General features: G+C 48.3%; 2 protein-coding genes across 4 annotated transcripts in view; both read left to right on the top strand.

Annotated features, from left to right (window-relative positions):
- LOC125448398 (doublesex- and mab-3-related transcription factor C2-like) overlaps positions 1–4,592 on the top strand; it is a 32,027-nt gene extending 27,435 nt beyond the window's left edge. For both annotated transcript variants that reach the window (XM_048523696.2, XM_048523697.2), the window contains one exon: positions 497–4,592. In XM_048523696.2, the coding sequence (XP_048379653.2) occupies positions 497–684 (188 nt within the window). In that variant the 3' untranslated portion in view covers positions 685–4,592. The remainder of the gene's footprint in view (positions 1–496) is intronic.
- A 567-nt stretch (positions 4,593–5,159) lies between these two features.
- LOC125448518 (E3 ubiquitin-protein ligase TRIM39-like) overlaps positions 5,160–18,940 on the top strand; it is a 33,296-nt gene continuing 19,515 nt past the window's right edge. Inside the window, exons 1-4 of one of the 2 annotated variants that reach the window (XM_059641359.1) lie at positions 5,160–5,748; positions 12,861–13,214; positions 14,891–15,081; positions 17,258–17,353. In XM_059641359.1, coding sequence (XP_059497342.1) covers positions 12,908–13,214; positions 14,891–15,081; positions 17,258–17,353 — 594 coding nt within the window. In that variant the 5' untranslated portion in view covers positions 5,160–5,748; positions 12,861–12,907. The remainder of the gene's footprint in view (positions 5,749–12,860; positions 13,215–14,890; positions 15,082–17,257; positions 17,354–18,940) is intronic. The other variant, XM_059641360.1, reaches the window with a different exon arrangement.

The following is an 18,940-nucleotide window of genomic DNA, read 5'->3' on the forward strand; positions in this document are numbered from 1 at the left end:
CCAGCCATGAATGAGGCAGGTCCTGTCTTGACCCTGTGTCAGGCCGTTATTTTCCCTCAGAGCACCTTAAAAAAAGGGGCAGAGGACATTGCCAGGTGACCGTCGGCTCCCAGGTTGGATGCTTTTGTTGCACATTAATCCCTCTGCCTCAATGTGAGATCGTTTGTCCATATTGGTTTCTAACCATCAACTGCCATGCATTTAATAGCAGTTCTGTCAACACCAGCAAGGAGAAAACAGCAACATTGGGTTCCCGTCCAGCTTTCAACACTTTGCTCTCCCAATTTTGCACTTAGATTAGAACATGTTCTGCACTGCCATTAGTTGGCACAGTTTCTTTTAATTTGCCTGACGTATGAGCAATGTCCGTAGTCAAGGTGAGAGTGTCACATGCAGCCTCATTACCTCGGGTTGCTGTCCTCATAAACAAACATCTTCTCTTGGCCCTTGGTTTGATGAATTACTGATTTGTGTTTTTTCCTGGCTGCTCTTCCAGAGACGTTTGACCACCTGGAATCAGGGAAGAAATTCCAAGTGCTAAAAGATGTCTGCTCCTTCACGCTGCGCGGCACTGTGCTCAGTCCCATGCCCCCTCGTCATTGCCTGCCCAACTTCTCTTCCTCTGTCTCTCTCAACATTGGCCAGCTGGGGTCCATGTCATTGCCTCCAGCTCCCCGGCACTGAGGCCTTGTCCCAGCTAAGCAAGCTGCATGCTGCCTTTGTCTTTCCCCTCCGCCTTACCCGCAACCCCCGCCTCTCCTCCCTCCTCCCCATCTACTCACTCACACTCTCCTTCTTCTCACTCTGATTCCCTTCCCCCCTCACTCCCTCTCTCTTTCTCTGTCTATCCTGTCTCATTTTCTCTTCCCCTCTGCTCCACTGCAGCTCACTCGCTCCACCCCTGTCGTGCTCTTAATCCCACTCCCTCCCTCTCCCAATCCTCCTGCCTTTCCCAACCTTGAACCGTATGTTTTCCAGTTTGTTACACTTACATCACAACGTTATAAACCTTTTGAGATTGAGGGATTCCTTCTGTGCTGGGAGGGTGAGAGTGTTAGGTTTGCACAGATGGTATTACATTTACAGGAAAATGATGCACTGCACACAGCTGTTAGTAAGGAATGTGCAATGGGCAGGATGGCTAGGAGTGTTTATATATATATATATATATATATCCATATATATCAGATACATAAAGCTAAAATAAGCTTTAATATCATTTTAGCAGTGACTTTTGGTGGCTTGGGCCATGAAACAGCTTTCTTAAAAAAAGTTAAACCCACTAAACTTCAGTTGTTGGTATTGATGTCAGCAATGTTGGTAAATAGTGACTGCAACATGGAGTGGGCATTTTTAAAATTTGTCTGCCCTGTCCCTGTCTGTCTGTCTGTCTGTCTGTCTGTCTGTCTGTCTGTCTGTCTCTCTCTCTCTGAAGTTGTATTCATCTCCGTGTCTCTGTTTCTCTGATATCCTTGTTATTTTTAAAAATGAAGAAGCCAAACTGGGGGAATTCTTTGACCAAAAGTCGAGCAGCACCTCTACAAGAATAGATAACAATCTGACTCTCATCAAAACTGCTTCTCCTCTATTCTAACAGCATTCTGTCCATCCCTCCCCCTCTCTGTTAATGTCTTTTTTTCCCTGTATAGATCTCTGCGTCTCTCTTTCTCTCTCTCTCTCTCTTTCTGTTTCAACATAGGTGACTGTTCCTGTTTCTCCCTCACTGATAAAGACAGAGATTATTTTCATCTCTCTGTCTATCTTAGTGTCTATGCCTGTTCCTATATGCCTGGCTGTCTCTGTCTTCCTGTCAGAGTGTGTGTATTCCACATTTCTCTCTCCCCCTCTCTCTCTGTATGTGTATGTTTATTTATATTTCACTGTGTGTCAGTGTATCATTGTTCATATTTCTCTCTGCCTCTCCCTGTCAGTGTATGTGACTCTGTGTCCCTGTTTCCCCCTATCAGTGTATCTGTCAGTTCATGTGTCTCTGTCTTCTCGGTCAGTGTATGTGTTTGTTCATGTGTTTCTGATCTCCCTGTTAGTATATGTGCCTGTTCCTGTGTCTCTCTGTCTCTGTCTATCCCCATCAGTGTATGTGCCTGTGTGTGTCTCTCTGTTACTCTCTCTATCCCTGTAGGTATGTGTCTATTTCTGTGTCTCACTCTGCCTGTCAGTGTATGTGTCTTTTCAGCCTGTCTGTGTCTCTGTCTGTCCCTGTCAGTGTATGTGTCTGTCTCTCTGTCAGTATGTATGTCTATTCCTGTCTCCCCCGCCTCTGTATCTCCCTATCAGTATCTGTTTTTTGACATTTTCACGCTCCCCTAACAAGGTGATAGCTCTGGTTGAACATTGACCAAGAGATGCTGTCGAATGGCTTTTAAGTTGACTCATGTTGTGATGAAAATTGAAACTAGGCCCTTGATCCCTCACCGTACCTGTCAGGAAGCGCAGTTACTGTTCTTCCCATTCACTGTTCTGACACATTGTTTTTTTTGCCCAAGACAAGGAGCCAACTTGGGTGAGCTAATATGTGCTCTTGCTGCCTTCCTTTTTGTACTTGTAAATGAGTGATGAGGGGAACACATTTTCAGTACCTGCAAATGCTGGGGTTCTTAGAGGACGGGGAGGGGAGCTCACTGTCTCTTGTTCTTGCTCCCCTCTCTCTGAGTCAGAAGGTCTTGAATCCCCCCTCCAAAGACTTCAGCCTATAAATCAGTCCAACACATAGGGCAGGGGTGTTTGAGGAGGGTTCTGCCCAGATCCCTGGAGCCACATTAACATCACTGAAAGCACAAATTATTGTTCACACATTACCGTTTGTGGAATCTTGCTGCTTCCACATTCCCTTTATTACAGCAGTGACCTTATTTCTTCAAAGAAATGTGCATTGCATAGGTTGTAAAGCACTTTGAGACATCCTGAGATTGTGAAAAGAAGGCACAATATTAATGGCAAATTTCTTTAATTGATCTATCAATTCTGTTGCACTGAGGCCAGTCCCTTCCATCTGCTCCCACTGCAGTTAGCCAATTCAATGCCGACAGAATAATAGGCTTGGCTCATTTCTCATTCGGACTGTGTTCAGCTGCTCACTGGTTTAGACATTTGCAGTGTTATGTGTGCAAAGGGAAATGTTCTTAACATGACCTTCAGTCTGCTACTAAAGTATGCCCTTCGGCAGAGATCCAAAATGTCGCCTCTTCCACTCACTCCAACTCCTTCCCCCCCTTCCTCTCACCTCCTCTCCCTTCCCTCTCACCTCTTCACCCTCACTCCTTCCCCCACCTTCCTCTCACCTCCTCTCCCTTCTCTCTCGCCTCTTCCCCTCACTCCTTCCATTAACCCCTGCCCATCAGTTCATAACCGTCTGTTCTCTGTTTTTCTTAAGTTCCTGCAAGAGGGACTTAAGCAGTGGACAGAATCACATAATGATTACAGGGCTGTATTTTATTAATGTCTGTCCATTTTTGTGTGTTAGCAGGATGGTGTTAGCATGTAAGCACGTGTGTAGAGTTTGCCTGTGTTGGTCTGTGTGAATATAAGTATATGCTTGTCTATGTCGACATGTGTACAAATGCTGCTTCTGTGTGGATTAGTGTGTTTGTATAAGCACGTGTTTCTGTATCAGTGTGTTTGAATCTGATAACACCTATTTGTCTGTTGCATGCATGTTCCAGTGTCTGAATGTTTTTGTAGGTGTCCACTGTTTGTGTCTTAAAGTCCATGCGACTGTTTTTATATGTCTCTTAGTATGTGTGTGCCTGTGTTTCAGCGTGCACATGTACGTGTGTGTATGCATGGTGAGTGTGTGTTTGTGTAGGTCCTTTTTCATACACGTGTGTTGGCAGGTATGAGCTTGTATATGTGTGTTTGTTATGTATGGGTTTTCCTCTATGCTTGTATATGCAGAAATACATGCGTGTCTGTGTGCATGTGTTACCTGTTGGTCTGTCTCTCTTGTATAAGTGTGTCTAAGCATACACAGCAGCACTCTTAATGCTGAGGAGATGCACAGAATGGTTGAGGATTGGGAAATTACAAGTGACAGGGCTGTAGCTTTCGGTGAGCTTTGCTCCCTTTTGGACAAGACTTCCATGTCTTCCCAATTCCTGACTTCACCTTTACATTTATAGGGAGCCTTTTACGCAGTAAACTGTCCCAAGATGCTTTCACAGGAACACTCATTGACACAGATTCGAGGTAATTTTGAAGACATGACAGGAGACCTGGTTGAGGAGTTAGGTTTTGAAGGAGGAGAGCGAGCTGGAAAGGCTGAGAGGGAAACTCCAGGGCTTTGATCCCCGTCAAATTTAAGCTGTTCCAACTCCTGCCCAGACTTCCCCCACTGAATCAGCTGAGCATAACTTAAATCTAAATTATTAAATTATAAATGTTTAAATATTTAACTTCAAATTGTGTTTCTTTCTGATGTTTGTTACAAGGTGTGATAGTTTTTTTGTGTATTTAAACGATTGTTATTGTGGAACTTCCAGGAAAATGTTTGTTTGCCTTCCAGCACTTGAAAAAATGTTTTTGAATGTACAAACCCTTCAAATGTGATAATGCTAAATAAATCAACATAGTTGTGACATTTAGTGATGGTCCTGTTCTTGTGCCCAATTCTGAGATATAGAGTAATTTCTGAGGCAAAACAGGGACAGCACGAGGTTAGATACAGAGTAAAGCTACCTCAACACTGTTGCCCATCAAACACTAACAGGGCAGAGACAGCACGGGGTTAGACACAGGGTAAAGCTCTCTCTACACTATTCTACACTATTTCCTATCAAACACTCCCAGGACAGGGACAGCATGAGATTAGATACAGGGTAAAGGTACCTCTACACTATCCCCCCATCAAACACTCCAGGGCAGGGCTAGCACGGAGTAAGGTACGAGGAACAACTCCTTTCCTCAATAAAAACCGAAAAAACTGCGGCTGCTATAAATCAGAAACAAAAATAGAAATTGGGGGAAAACCTCAGCAGGTCTGTGGAGAGAAATCAAAGTCAATGTTTCTCAGAACCGAGGAACAATTCTGAGAAATGATTTCTCTCCATAGACGCTTCCAGGCCTTCTGAATTTAACCAGTAATTTCTGTTTTTAACTTCCTTTGCTCAGCTGGTCCCACGTCAGGTCCTTTCGGTTTCAGTGGGTGGAAAGCTGGGTGGAATATTTTTATGGTGAGTTAGTACAGATGTGGGAAGGGCAGTCGGTCGCTCGGACCTTCAGTGCAGCTGATTAAAAGTGTAGAGCAATCTGAGAAACTGCACTCGATTTGACGAAGATCAGCGGAGCGTGAGGTGAGAGAGCTGTTGTTCACAGTTTCGTTCCTTATTTGAATGTTCACTAACTTAAAACGAGCGTGTGTTGGGTCAGTTGCAGAGTGCCTATAACTATTAAAGAACGGTGTTTTATAGCCTCTCTGTCCGAAACATCTGTCCTGCTGTGTCCATCCAGCTCTACACCTTGTTATCTCAGATTCTCCAGCATCTGCAGTTCCTACTATTTCTGTCTCTGGGAGATGCTCATTGCCTGGCACTCAAACTGAGCTTCACCATCTTGTCATCCTCTGAGATCAGTATAATTCAGTAGTTTCGTCTGTTCTCTGGCGGAGCGAGGATGCCTTTAAATTTGAAAAAAAAGTCCGAAACATTACAGGAACTGAAATAACAAACTGAAAATGAAACAATCTGCGACAGAGAGCGAGCCGAATCCAGACAGAGAACAATCCCATTTCAGCAGGTAAGACTGATCTATTTGCTTTTGCGGGATGTCGGTAGCGTCTTGTTTGTTAGGTTTGGGGGCTCTTGACTTGTGGCCAGCTCCGTGAGACATCATTTCGACTGATTCACCAAACACTTAGCGGTTGTTGTCGTCAACAAACGAGGCAGCTGTCATCTGGTATGGCGCAGAACTGACTCCGAAAATTGGCTGCCCCATCTGTTGGTGTCAACAACACAGAATCTAAAGGCTAGCAGGACACTATTTAGCCCGTCGTGCCTGTGTGTGTTGGCTGTTGGAAAAAGTTGTTGGCCCCATCGTCCTGAATACCACCCCCCAACCACCACGCCCCAGGTGGGGGAAAGAGGTTGAGAAGGAGAGTCTTTCACAGTAACAGGGATCGAACCCACCCTGTTGGCAGCACCCCACATTGTGGACCAATCATCCAGCCAACCAACCCTGGATATTAGAAATTGAGGGCTGAAGTGTTCCCTTGGGCTGATGCATGCAGATCTTGGGGATTCGAAGGGGTAGTGCTTCCACCTCTTGAGGCAGAGGTTCATGCAGCTGTCAATCCCAGAGAAGTTTGTGCACATTGCAGCCAAAGAGATCCAGCAGCAACTCATAACTCCTTCCAATTCCAGTGCTGGCAGCCAGCGATATTCCTTGTCAGTGACTTGCAGGGAAAAATGTTGAGGCGCCGTTATCATAGCTCCAGAGTATAGTGTGCACCGTTGCTCCTGTAACTGGAGTGAACTGTAACTCATGGTAGATTATCAAAATATCATGGACATGTATATGTCACTCAACTGAGGAGGTTCACTGTTGTTGCTTCCAGCTTGGCAATTGAGGAGAGATTGAGTCTTTTGTAACTATATTCATGATAATTTAGAAGAATGAGGGGGGTGACCTTGTAGAAACATATAAAATTATGAAGGGAAGTGATCAGGTAGAAGCAGGGACGTTGTTTCCACTAAAAGGTGAAACTAGAACAAGGGGGCATAGCCTCAAAATAAAGGGGGAGCAGATTTAGGACTCAGTTGAGGAGGAACTTCTTCTCTCAAAGGGTTGTGAACCTGTGGTTCCCTGCTCGGTGAAGCAGTTGAGGCTAAGTCGTTGAATGTTTTTAAGGAAAATTAGGTAGATAGATGTCTCAAACAATAAAGGGTTAGGGTGAGTGGGCGGGTAGGTGAAGCCTGAGGCCTCTAAAAATCAGTCATAAGCTTAAAAAAAGGCAGAGCAGGTTTGATGGACCAGATGGCCCCCTTCTGCGCTTTGTTTTTCTTATGTTCTTCTCTACTTTGTTCCCTCATCATGTCTGGAGTGACTTGTCACAACCTCCTGAGACACAATGCTAGGGAGATATTGGTGAAGGTAGCTGGTGGGATGACACAGTGAGGTGTGTAGGGTGAGGAGAGCTTTGGTGATGTTGGATAGGTTCAGCACAATTTGGGGGTCATACTCCATCTTCCTTTTTGTTGTTTATCATCTGCTGTGTGGCGGGAGGTGACCTGTACCTGCTTAAGTGTTTGAAAATGGCCGACAAGGATTGTATCAGAAATATCAAGGATTAAAACAAAATGGGCCCGTCTGCTCTTAAAGTCTGAGTGAAATGTAACGGTACCTTTGAACAAGACTACACCTAGGTTGGCAAAAGAGCAACCATCTGAAACAGTTTTGATAAGCGATAGTAAGCTCTGCTGGAGTCTGCTGTAACACAGTGTGGAGCTGGAGGAACACAGTAGGCCAGGCAGCACCGGAGGAGCAGGAAAGCTAACATTTTGGGTTGGGATGCTTCTTCAGCTAGGATGTTGAAGAACAGACAAGTGATTAGTTTAGAAGTGTCCCAACCTGAAACGTCAGCCTTCCTGCTCCTCTGATGCTGCCTGGCCTGCTGTGTTCACCAGCTCCACACTGTTAGCAAGTGATCAATTCCAGCCTCGTCAATGAAAGGATGATTGTCCCAGTAAATGATAACGCCAGATACAGGTCTCAGAAAATGAACCAGCCAGATTAACTCTGCAAACAGCTGCAAAATCAACAGCCACAATGATCTTGTATTAATTAACTGTTTCTGTTACTCAGAATATTCAGAAATAGACTGTAGTTAAAGATTCTTCAGATAATCATAGAAGCAGTTTTCGACATAAAAGATACAAGTATGACCAGAGTGTAATACTAGTAGTGGGGGGAAAGCATTTAAATCTCGATGTGAAATTTAATTAGCCTTAAGAAACAAAGATAACAAAGTGTAAAGCTGGATGGACACAGCAGGCCAAGCAGCATCTCAGGAGCACAAAAGCTGACGTTTCGGGCCTAGACCCTTCATCAGAAATGGGGGAGGGTCTAGGCCTGAAATGTCAGCTTTCCTGCTCCTGAGATGCTGCTTGGCCTGCTGTGTTCATCCAGCTCCACACTTTATTATCTTGGATTCTCCAGCATCTGCAGTTCCCATTATCACTAGCCTTAAGAAACACCTTCTTTTATGCCTTAAACAGGATAGATTGTTCACAACCCGTAGAGCTAACAGTAGAAGTAGCTGAGATAACAAGGTGTAGAGCTGGATGAACACAGCAGGCCAAGCAGCATCACAGGAGCAGGAAAGCTGACATTTCAGGCCTAGACCCTCCCCCATTTCTGAAGAAGCGTCTAGGCCTGAAACGTTAGCTTTCCTGCTCCCCTGATGCTTGTTATCGCAGATTCTCCAGCATCGGCAGTTCCTACTATCAGTAGAAGTAGCTGTTTAACTTTATAACTAACTTTTATTACAAATCTTATAATGAGTGGTTAAAACCAACTGTCTTTTGTATTCTTACATACATAATTTGGACAGTGGGAAATATCAGAGTAACTTAATTTAATAAAGGCAGCGCATGGAATGCAATGAATAACAGAATTCAAAGCTGCCCTTAGAGATAAGCAAGCCTGAGACAGATCCAAAACAGTACAGCCAGTAACTTTGGAATGCGAATGAGTAGGATGCATAGAAAGATCCCAAGGCCAAGCGATTATGACGTTTGGTAAATGGCGTAAGCAACCTGGGTCTGTTCCAAAGGAATGTCCACCATTGATTAGGCAATGGGGTGTGTGGATTAACAGGGAAGGACATTGACTATGCTGTATTTGATTATTGTAACACAATGAGTAAAAATGCTGTATTTCACTGTAAAAATCAGTGTTACAGTGACGTCACCCACAAACAGGAGGAGCAGCACTTCATATTCCGCTTCAAGAGTCTACAGCACAATGGCCTAAATGTGGATTTTACCAGTTTCAAAATCTCCCCACCCCTGGCACCCCTCCCCCCTCGCCCGCCACCCCCGCCTCATTACCTGTTATAATCTGTCCATCTTCTCTCCCACCTACCCACGCTCCTCCCACCTCACTGACCAATCCCCACCACTCCCTCCCTGCACTTTCCTTATCAATATCCGACCTACCTTCCCCAGCCTCACCCCTCCTCTCTCTCTTTATTTCCCCTTACACCTCCCCATTTCTGAAGAAGGACCCCAACCCAAAACATCAACTTTTCTGCTCCTCTGATGCTGCCTGGCCTGCTGTGTTTCTCCATCCCCACGCTGTATTGTCTCAGAATCCAGCATTGGCAGCCCTTACTGCCTGAGTGTGTCATCGATTTGTCTTCTGATCTGAACCAAAGGGAAAATAAGGGAAAAATTGCTTTCTCAAATCAATTCAGGGAAGATCCTTTGGCCGTTGCCCTGCATTAATTGGTTTCTGCTTGAATGAACATCTTCCATTTGCCTGAACCCTGTCTAACTTCTAAATCCTTGGTCCTGGATGGGGGTGGGGGCTTGGTGGGGCAGGCTCCTCAATGCCGCTTGTGGCCTCATTAGAATAGCTGTCAGCGATACAGCACTTGTCTGCAAGCCACCTTCTTGAGCGTGTGGTGCAGGACCCATTCACAGAAGTGTTAAAGTACAGAAAGAGGCCATTCAGCCCATTGTTCCTACACCAGCCCTCCAAATCAGCATCGGACCTAGTCACGATAACTTAGACCCAATCTCCGGCTCTTCTCCTATACCCTTGCACATTATTTTTAACCAACTAATTGCCCAATGCCCGAACCTCAGATGCCTCAATTGAAAGATTCCCAAGATTTTGACGTGGAAAATAGAGCATAGAACATTACAGCGCAGTACAGCCCTTAGCCCTCAAAGTTGCGCCGACCTGTGAAACCAATCTGAAGCCTCTCTAACCTACACTATTTCATTAGCATCCATATGTTTATCCAATCACCATTTAAATTCCCTTAAAGTTGGCGAGTCTACTACTTTTGCAAGTAGGGCATTCCACGCCCTTACTACTCTCTGAGCAAAGAACCTATCTCTGATATCTGTCCTATATTTATCACCCCCTCAATTTAAAGCTATGTCCTGTCATACTAGCCATCACCATCCGAGGAAAAAGGCTCTCACTGTCCTCCCTATCTAATTCTCTGATCATCTTATATGTCTCTATTAAGGCATATCTTAACTTCTCTTTAGCGAAAACAGCCTCAAGTCCCTCAGCCTTTCCTCAGAAGACCTTCCCTCCATCCCAGGCAACATCCTGGAAAATCTCCTCTACACCCTCTCCAATTCTTCCACATCTTTCCTATAGTGCGGCGACCAGAACTGTACACAATACTCCAAGTGCAGCCGCACCAGAGTTTTGTACAGCTGCAACATGACCTCATGGCTCTGAACCTCAATCCCTCTACCAGTAAAACCTAATACACCGTACACCTTCTTAACAACCCTATCAACCTGGGTGGCAACTTGCATGGATCTATGCACATGGACACCAAGATCTCTCTGCTCATCCACACTACCAAGAATCTTACCATTAGCCCAGTACTCTGTATTCCTGTTACTCCTTCTAAAGTGAATCACCTCACACTTTCCCACATTAAACTCAATTTGCTACCTCTCAGCCCATCTCTGCAGCTTATCTGTGTCCCTCTGTAATCTGCAATGTTCTTCCGCACCATCCACAACTCCACTGAATTTATGGCAACATTTATTCCAAGTGTAGCTTGGAATAGCACTTTCAGATGGTGGCCTTGTTCCATTCATGTTAGGCCCTGATCCTTGTGTATGGTTGAGATGAAGCAAAGTCGGTAAATGGAGTTAGAGGAGATGGGGGAAATTGACAAGCAGAGTGGATTCAAGGAACTGAATGGCCTCCTCTTGATCCTTCTTCAAAACAAACTGGAGGCTTTCCGTCCTGGTGAGAATTTCCAAAAGCACTGCCTTCCCTTTGGAATGTCCACCTCTGCGATGGGAGCTGGAATTCTGAGCCAGATGATGTTACAGTTAACCCTTCTCCAGCAGGTCCCTACCCCCTCACCTTCCCAATCGCTCACTTTAGCAACTTAACTAACTTTTGTAACTGAATGGGGTGAAGGCCATCATTTGCTCTTTGAAATCTTGTCGTCCTTGCCTTGAGAATGAAACCACAGCAGATCTCATAGTCTTGTGCCATGGTTACCATTTACACCCAGGATAACCCTCTCATGCCCTCTTCTTTCCACACCCTGGACACTTGATGTCTGTTCCGCCATCCAGCGAGATCCTATGCTTGCTTTTTCTCCTCATTTTCCCTCTCACTCTCCTCCACTAACCTCAGATTTGTAATGAACAAACCACATGCCTCCTTCAAAATGGCCTCCTGGGCCCAACCATCTCCAGCTGCTTCATCAATGACCTTCACTCCATCATAAGGTCAGAAGTGGGGATGTTGGCCGATGGTTGCACAATGTCCAGCACCATTCGCGATTCCTCAGATACTGAAGTGCAAATACAACAAGACCTGCAAAATACTCAGGTTTGATCTGGTGACCAGCAGGTGCTATTCAAGTCGCACAAGTTTAGGGAACAGGAGAAAATTTAATCATCTCCCCTTGACCTTCAGTAGTTCCTTCCATAGTGAATCCCTCCCTATCAACGACTTGGCATTGATTTAAAGTTGAGCTGGACCACCCATATATATGCTATGGATACAAGTCAGAGGCTTGGTATTCTACAGAGTTGCTCACCTCCTGATTCTGTGGAAACCTGCCCACTGTAGCAAAGCACAAGTCAAGAATGTGACGGAAAACCTCCCCACTTGTCCTGGATGGGTGCACCTCCAACAACACTCAGGAAGCAGAATTCAGGCTCAGTTTATTGATGTTCCATCCACATTCAATCTCCCTGCTACCAAATCACAGCAGAAACAGTGTGTTCCACCCAGAAGATGCACTATACTAACTCACCGAGAATCTTTGAATAGCACCTTCCAAACTGTTGACCTCTATGACCTAAAAGGACATGGTTAGCAGATGGATGGGAAGACCAGCACTACTTGCAGGCTGTCTTTCGAACCAAAGTAGCATCCTAAGTTGGAAATATTTCAATATTAATTGTATCTACACTACAGGTCAACAGCTTGGATTTCTTTACTCCAACCCCCCCCCCCCCCCCCCCACTCCCCCTGACTCCTACTTACACCCAGGGATTACAGAAGTGCAAGGAACTCTACTGGTGTTCACATGGGTCATTAAGTATGAGGACTCAGTCAGGAACATCCACGTCCTGTGAAAAGATCATTTTAATAAAGATTCTTGGGGGGGTTGACTAAGCAGATTCAGGGAGGATGTTACCCACCAGCAGCAATCCAGAACTTCGAAGCATAGTTCAAAAATTGGGATGTTTAATTTGAGACAGAGATGATGTGCCAAAAGTTTATGATATATTGTCATCATTTGGGGGTTTGGGTTGCAAAGTCGAGTTAAATAGATTTCCAGCTTTTGGGGTGGTGAAAGCTGGTTCTTTTTTTTATTAAAGAAAGGGTCAGAAAGTCTTTTGGAACAGGGAGAAATTCCAAGAATTTGCAGGTCTTAAGCGAAATGATTCAACACATGAATGAATGCTGTAGAATGTCATGGACTGGGTGGTCAGAGTCTATCCATGGAGACGGTCATCAGCTGGTATTTGGAGTGGCATGGAAGTTTCCCAGCGCAGACCAGCTGGAATCTGGATGTTGTCTCAGACAACTTCAGCATCAAAAGGTCTCGCAAATGGAAGCGTCTGATTCATTTTGAAGCTGTGCAATGCGCAATGTGTTTAACCCGAGTCTCTGGTTTCCTCCAGGTCCTGCCGCTCCAGGCTGAAGCCTCTCTGCTGACCCGTCAGTGGAAATGGCCCAGTGCCTGAGTGATGATGAGGATGGAGGAGAGAGGAAAAGCGAGCTAGGCATTGAGTTAACATGCGGAGTCTGCATGGGAATCTATCGGGAGCCTGTGCGTCTGCCCTGTGAGCACAGCTTTTGCAAAGTCTGCATTGACCAGGTCTTTGCAGATGTGAAGCCAGGGTCAGATTACCGTTGCCCCATCTGCAGGCACTCCTACCAGAACAAGCCAAAGATGACCAAGCACCTGGTCCTAGTCAGGCTAGCAGAGGCCTACAACAAGATGATGAACAATAAACAGTGTCCTGCATCCCTGGGTAAGATGCCATCCTTTCATGTGGCTCCTCAACTTTTTTGCCTAACAACATTATACAGAATAGCTCAGTGGTAATTTTCACTCCAGCTTTGAGAACAAGAGTTCAGAGGCTTAAAACCCTCACGGGTGATGACAGCAAATATCTCTGACCATTTCTCCCAGTGTTAGTACTGAGGGGGTGGTGCACCGTCGGAGGGTCAGTGCTGAGGGAGTGCCGCATCGTCGGCGGGTCAGTGCTGAGGGAGCGCTGCACTGTCGGAGGGTAATTGCTGAGGGAGGGGGCACTGTTGGAGGGTCAGTGCTGAGGGAGCGCCGCACTGTCAGAGGGTCCGTGCTGAGGGAGTGGCCACTGTCAGAGGGTCAGTGCTGACGGAGTGGGCACTGTCGGAGGGTCAATGCTGAGGGAGTGGGCACTGTCAGAGGGTCAGTGCTGAGGGAGTGGGCACTGTCAGAGGGTCAGTGCTGAGGGAGCGCCACACTGTTGGACTGTCAGTGCTGAGGGAGAGCCGCACTGTCAGAGCGTCAGTGCTGAGGGAGCACCGCACTGTCAGAGGGTCAGTGCTGAGGGAGCGGGCACTGTCGGAGGGTCAGTGCTGAGGGAGCGGCCACTGTCGGAGGGTCAGTGCTGAGGGAGCGGGCACTGTCGGAGGGTCAGTGCTGAGGGAGCGGGCACTGTCGGAAGGTCAGTGCTGAGGGAGCGGGCACTGTTGGAGGGTCAGTGCTGAGGGGGTGCTGCACTGTCGGAGGGTCAGTGCTGAGGGAGTGCTGCACTGTCGGAGGGTCAGTGCTGAGGGAGTGCTGCACTGTCGGAGGGTCAGTGCTGAGGGAGCGGGCACTGTCGGAAGGTCAGTGCTGAGGGAGCGGGCACTGTTGGAGGGTCAGTGCTGAGGGGGTGCTGCACTGTCGGAGGGTCAGTGCTGAGGGAGTGCTGCACTGTCGGAGGGTCAGTGCTGAGGGAGCGGGCACTGTCGGAAGGTCAGTGCTGAGGGAGCGGGCACTGTTGGAGGGTCAGTGCTGAGGGGGTGCTGCACTGTCGGAGGGTCAGTGCTGAGGGGGTGCTGCACTGTCGGAGGGTCAGTGCTGAGGGAGTGCTGCACTGTCGGAGGGTCAGTGCTGAGGGAGCGGGCACTGTCGGAGGGTCAGTGCTGAGGGAGTGCTGCACTGTCGGAGGGTCAGTGCTGAGGGAGTGGGCACTGTCGGAGGGTCAGTGCTGAGGGAGCGGGCACTGTCGGAAGGTCAGTGCTGAGGGAGCGGGCACTGTTGGAGGGTCAGTGCTGAGGGGGTGCTGCACTGTCGGAGGGTCAGTGCTGAGGGAGCGCCGCACTGTTGGAGGGTCAGTGCTGAGGGAGTGCTGCACTGTCGGAGGGTCAGTGCTGAGGGGGTGCTGCACTGTCGGAGGGTCAGTGCTGAGGGAGCGCCGCACTGTTGGAGGGTCAGTGCTGAGGGAGTGCTGCACTGTCGGAGGGTCAGTGCTGAGGGGGTGCTGCACTGTCGGAGGGTAAGTGCTGAGGGAGTGCTGCACTGTCGGAGGGTCAGTGCTGAGGGAGTGCTGCACTGTCGGAGGGTCAGTGCTGAGGGAGCGCCGGTGTGTGTGTGAATGGGAGCTCCACTTCCTCTTGTGTTTTGTTAACTGCATTGACAGAAACTGTTGTTTTGTCTCTGTCTCATTCCCTGCAGAGGAGGTGCAGGATTCACATACAGTTGCTGAAAACAGCCTGGGAGGAAGAGCCTGTCGGATTCACTCTGGGGAAGAAGTGACTCATCTGTGCTTCCAGGAATGGGAGCTCGTGTGCCCCCTGTGCATATCAAGTCATCAACACAATGGTCACACTACCACACCATTGGTTCAGGTCACCAAAGACTGGAAGGTAAGGCAACCTGGCAGACTGGCAGCTGTGTACCATCTGAAGTATCTGGCAGGAAACACTCTACAATGGAAATGCTGCGCACCATGGAGTGAATATTGACATCACTGATGGCTTGATGAGAGATTAACAAACTCAGGCCCGGGTGAGGTGCTGTTGGGGCATTTGTGTTGGTCTCGCATTAATGCTTTGGCATGGATGCACTGCTGTGCAGGGTCACCCCTTCCCCAGAGTGAATCCGACAGGCTCTCCCTCCCACGCTGTTTGCAGCAGCTGTGCGTGAATCCTCCATACTTCTCTGCAGAGGGAGCGAGAGAGAGAGAGAGAGAGAGAGAGAGACGGAAGTTGTCAATGCAGTTAACAAAACACATGGTTAAGATTAACAATAGACACAAAGGCTTCAGCACTGACCCTCCGACAGTGTCTGCTCCCTCAGCACTGACCCTCTGACAGCGCGGCTCACCCTCAGCACTGACCCTCCTACAGGGCGGCACACTCTCAGCACTGACCCTCCGACAGGGCGGCACACTCTCAGCACTGACCCTCCGACAGGGCGGCGCTCCCTCAGCACTGACCCTCCTACAGGGCGGCACACTCTCAGCACTGACCCTCCGACAGGGCGGCACTCCCTCAGCACTGACCCTCCGACAGGGCGGCGCACTCTCAGCACTGACCCTCCGACAGGGCGGCACTCCCTCAGCACTGACCCTCCGACAGGGCGGCACTCCCTCAGCACTGACCCTCCTACAGGGCGGCACACTCTCAGCACTGACCCTCCGACAGGGCGGCGCACTCTCAGCACTGACCCTCCAACAGGGCGGCACTCCCTCAGCACTGACCCTCCGACAGGGCGGCACTCCCTCAGCACTGACCCTCCGACAGGGCGGCACTCCCTCAGCACTGACCCTCCGACAGGGCGGCACTCCCTCAGCACTGACCCTCCGACAGGGCGGCACTCCCTCAGCACTGACCCTCCGACAGGGCGGCACTCCCTCAGCACTGACCCTCCTACAGGGCGGCACACTCTCAGCACTGACCCTCCGACAGGGCGGCGCACTCTCAGCACTGACCCTCTGACAGCGCGGCTCACTCTCAGCACTGACCCTCCTACAGGGCGGCACACTCTCAGCACTGACCCTCCGACAGGGCGGCACTCCCTCAGCACTGACCCTCCGACAGGGCGGCGCACTCTCAGCACTGACCCTCTGACAGCGCGGCTCACTCTCAGCACTGACCCTCCTACAGGGCGGCGCACTCTCAGCACTGACCCTCCGACAGGGCGGCGCTCCCTCAGCACTGACCCTCCAACAGTGCCCACTCCCTCAGCACTGACCCTCCGACAGGGTGACGATAACCTTCCGACAGGGCGGCGCTCCCTCAGCACTGACCCTCCGACAGGGCGGCGCTGACCTTCCGACAGGGTGATGCTCCCTCAGCACTGACCCTCCGACAGTGCAGCGCACTCTCAGCACTGATCCCCTGACAGGGTGGTGCCCCCTCAGCACTGACCCTCCAACAGTGCAGCGCTCCCGCAGCACTGACCTGCCGACCGTGTCGCGCTCCCTCAGCACTGACCCTCCGACAGTGCAGCTGTCCCTCAGCACTGACCCTCCGACAGGGCGGCGCTCCCTCAGCACTGACCCTCCGACAGGGCGGCGCTCCCTCAGCACTGATCCTCCGATAGGGCGGCGCTGACCTTCCGACAGGGTGATGCTCCCTCAGCACTGACCCTCCGACAGTGCAGCTCTCCCTCAATACTGACCCTCCGACAGTGCAGCAATCCCTGGACGCTGACCCTAAATTGTGTGGTCAGTGTTTTTGGCATTGGCACTCTTACTGTGTCTTAGCTGCATTTGTGCGACATCTGTGCTGCAGTTAATGCTGCGTCAGTGCTGCATTCATTCTACATCTTACTGCATTCATGCTATGCTGATGCTGCATAGGTGCACCGTGCATGCAGCATTAGTTTTGGATGGGTTTATATTTGCGCTACTTTGACAGCCGTGCCTTGTTGAATTTCAGATAGAGTCTGGTTTGCCCTAGTGCAGAATACAGGGATCGGTGCAGAGTGTATACAGCAGTTCATTTGTTTGACCCTGGAATGATAACTGTCGAAATAATACTAACACAAACTGTTGCCTCATAAAATCAAAGTCATCCCTTCTCTGTCTCTGAGCAGAATATGGTGCCAAATATTATTGACAGTCTGGAGGAAAATCACGCAAAGTTGTCTGTGCAGGTTATGCAGTATATGGAGCTGGAGGAGAAAGCAAAGGTGAGGTGGTTCTCATTTATTTGACAAAAGATAACGTTTCCATTCTTGTTTGCTGCCCTATGTTCTTGAAAACAACCTGAGAGGCTGGTTTCATAGAACCTTTAGTGTGAGCCAACGAAGAAATGATTACTTTTTAGGTGAAGTTCAGATGCAGATCTTGGAGTTTTTTTGAAAAGGGTAGGAGATTGGGGTGAAGTGAATGTTTTATTTGATTCTGAATGTTGTCAATTGCCTTCAAATGTCATGCAGTGCCTTAGCTGCCAAAGCATGAACAGAGTTTTCAGAGCAGGTCATTGGATGTGGAATAGCTTGCAAATCTGAAATATATCTTAAAAGGTGAAATTTGTATGATTGTGAGTTCTATGTGACAAGATGTTAATAGGAAATGCTTTCATGTTGTGTAGTTCAGACTGTATTGAAGTCTCTTTTCTTGTTCCAAAGATGATAGTCATTCGTCAACTCCACGCAGAAGGAAAGATCAAGGAAGTTCTGTGAAATTTGCAGAAGACACCAGTTTGTCCCTATCTGTTGGTTTTGGGCACTGCAATTTAGGAAGAATTTTGTGGCTTCATGGAGGGTTTTATACAGAAACCTGCTCTGAAAACTCTGTTCAGATTGTGGCAGCTAAGATGATTCGAGAAAATGGATTCAGGGTGAGGGACATCCATAGCGTGGTCAGATTTAAGAGGAGCGCAGATTAAGTGGAGATTTAATTGCTAGTCATGGACGGGGTCGATAGAAAGCAGCTGTTCCCCTTAGCTGAAGGGTCAATAACAAAGGGGGCATAATCGCAAGGTGAAGGGCAGGAGGTTTCAAGGGGTTTTGAGAAAAACATTTTTCACCCAGAGGGTGGTAGGGGTATGGGATGCACTACCTCAGAGGACCATTGATTGATTGATTTATTACCACGTGTATTGAAATACAGTGAAAAACTTTGTTTATGAACGTACAGGAAGATCATGGTAAGCAAGGATGTACAGATCAGAAAGATTTAGACAGAGAAATACAGGTTACATTGCACTGGACATGCACTTGGCGAGATTTTTGTTTGCATGCTCAGCATTATTTGAGACGAGAGTCCATTCATCAGTCTGATAAAGGCCAGGAAGAAGCTTTTCCTGAACCTGCTGGTGTGTGTGTTCAGGCTTCTGTATCTTCTGCCTGATGGAAGAGTTTGTAGGAGGACATTACTGTGGTACGTGGGGCCTTTGATGACGTTGGCTGCCTTTCCCTGCCAGCAAGAGGTGTAAATGGAGTCCGAGGATGGAAGGTTGGCTTCCTTGATGGTCTGGGCTGTGCACGCCACCTTCTTACGGTCCTGGGCATAACAGTTGCCGGACCAGGCCATTCTGTACCCAGATGGTTATGCTTTGTACGGTGCATCTATAGAAGTTGGTGAGGGAATTACGGGTGAGCCAAATTTCCTGAGCCCCCAAGGAAGAAGTGGCTTTGTTGTGCCTTCCTGACTGTCACATCTACGTGGGCAGCCCAGGGTGGATTGTTGGTTATTATCACTCTGAGGAACTTAGTGCTATCCATCCTTTCAACCTCAGTTCCGTTGATATAGATGGGGGCGTGTTCTCCTCC

Source organism: Stegostoma tigrinum, chromosome 41, assembly GCF_030684315.1.
Source record: "Stegostoma tigrinum isolate sSteTig4 chromosome 41, sSteTig4.hap1, whole genome shotgun sequence".
NCBI lineage: Eukaryota > Metazoa > Chordata > Chondrichthyes > Orectolobiformes > Stegostomatidae > Stegostoma > Stegostoma tigrinum.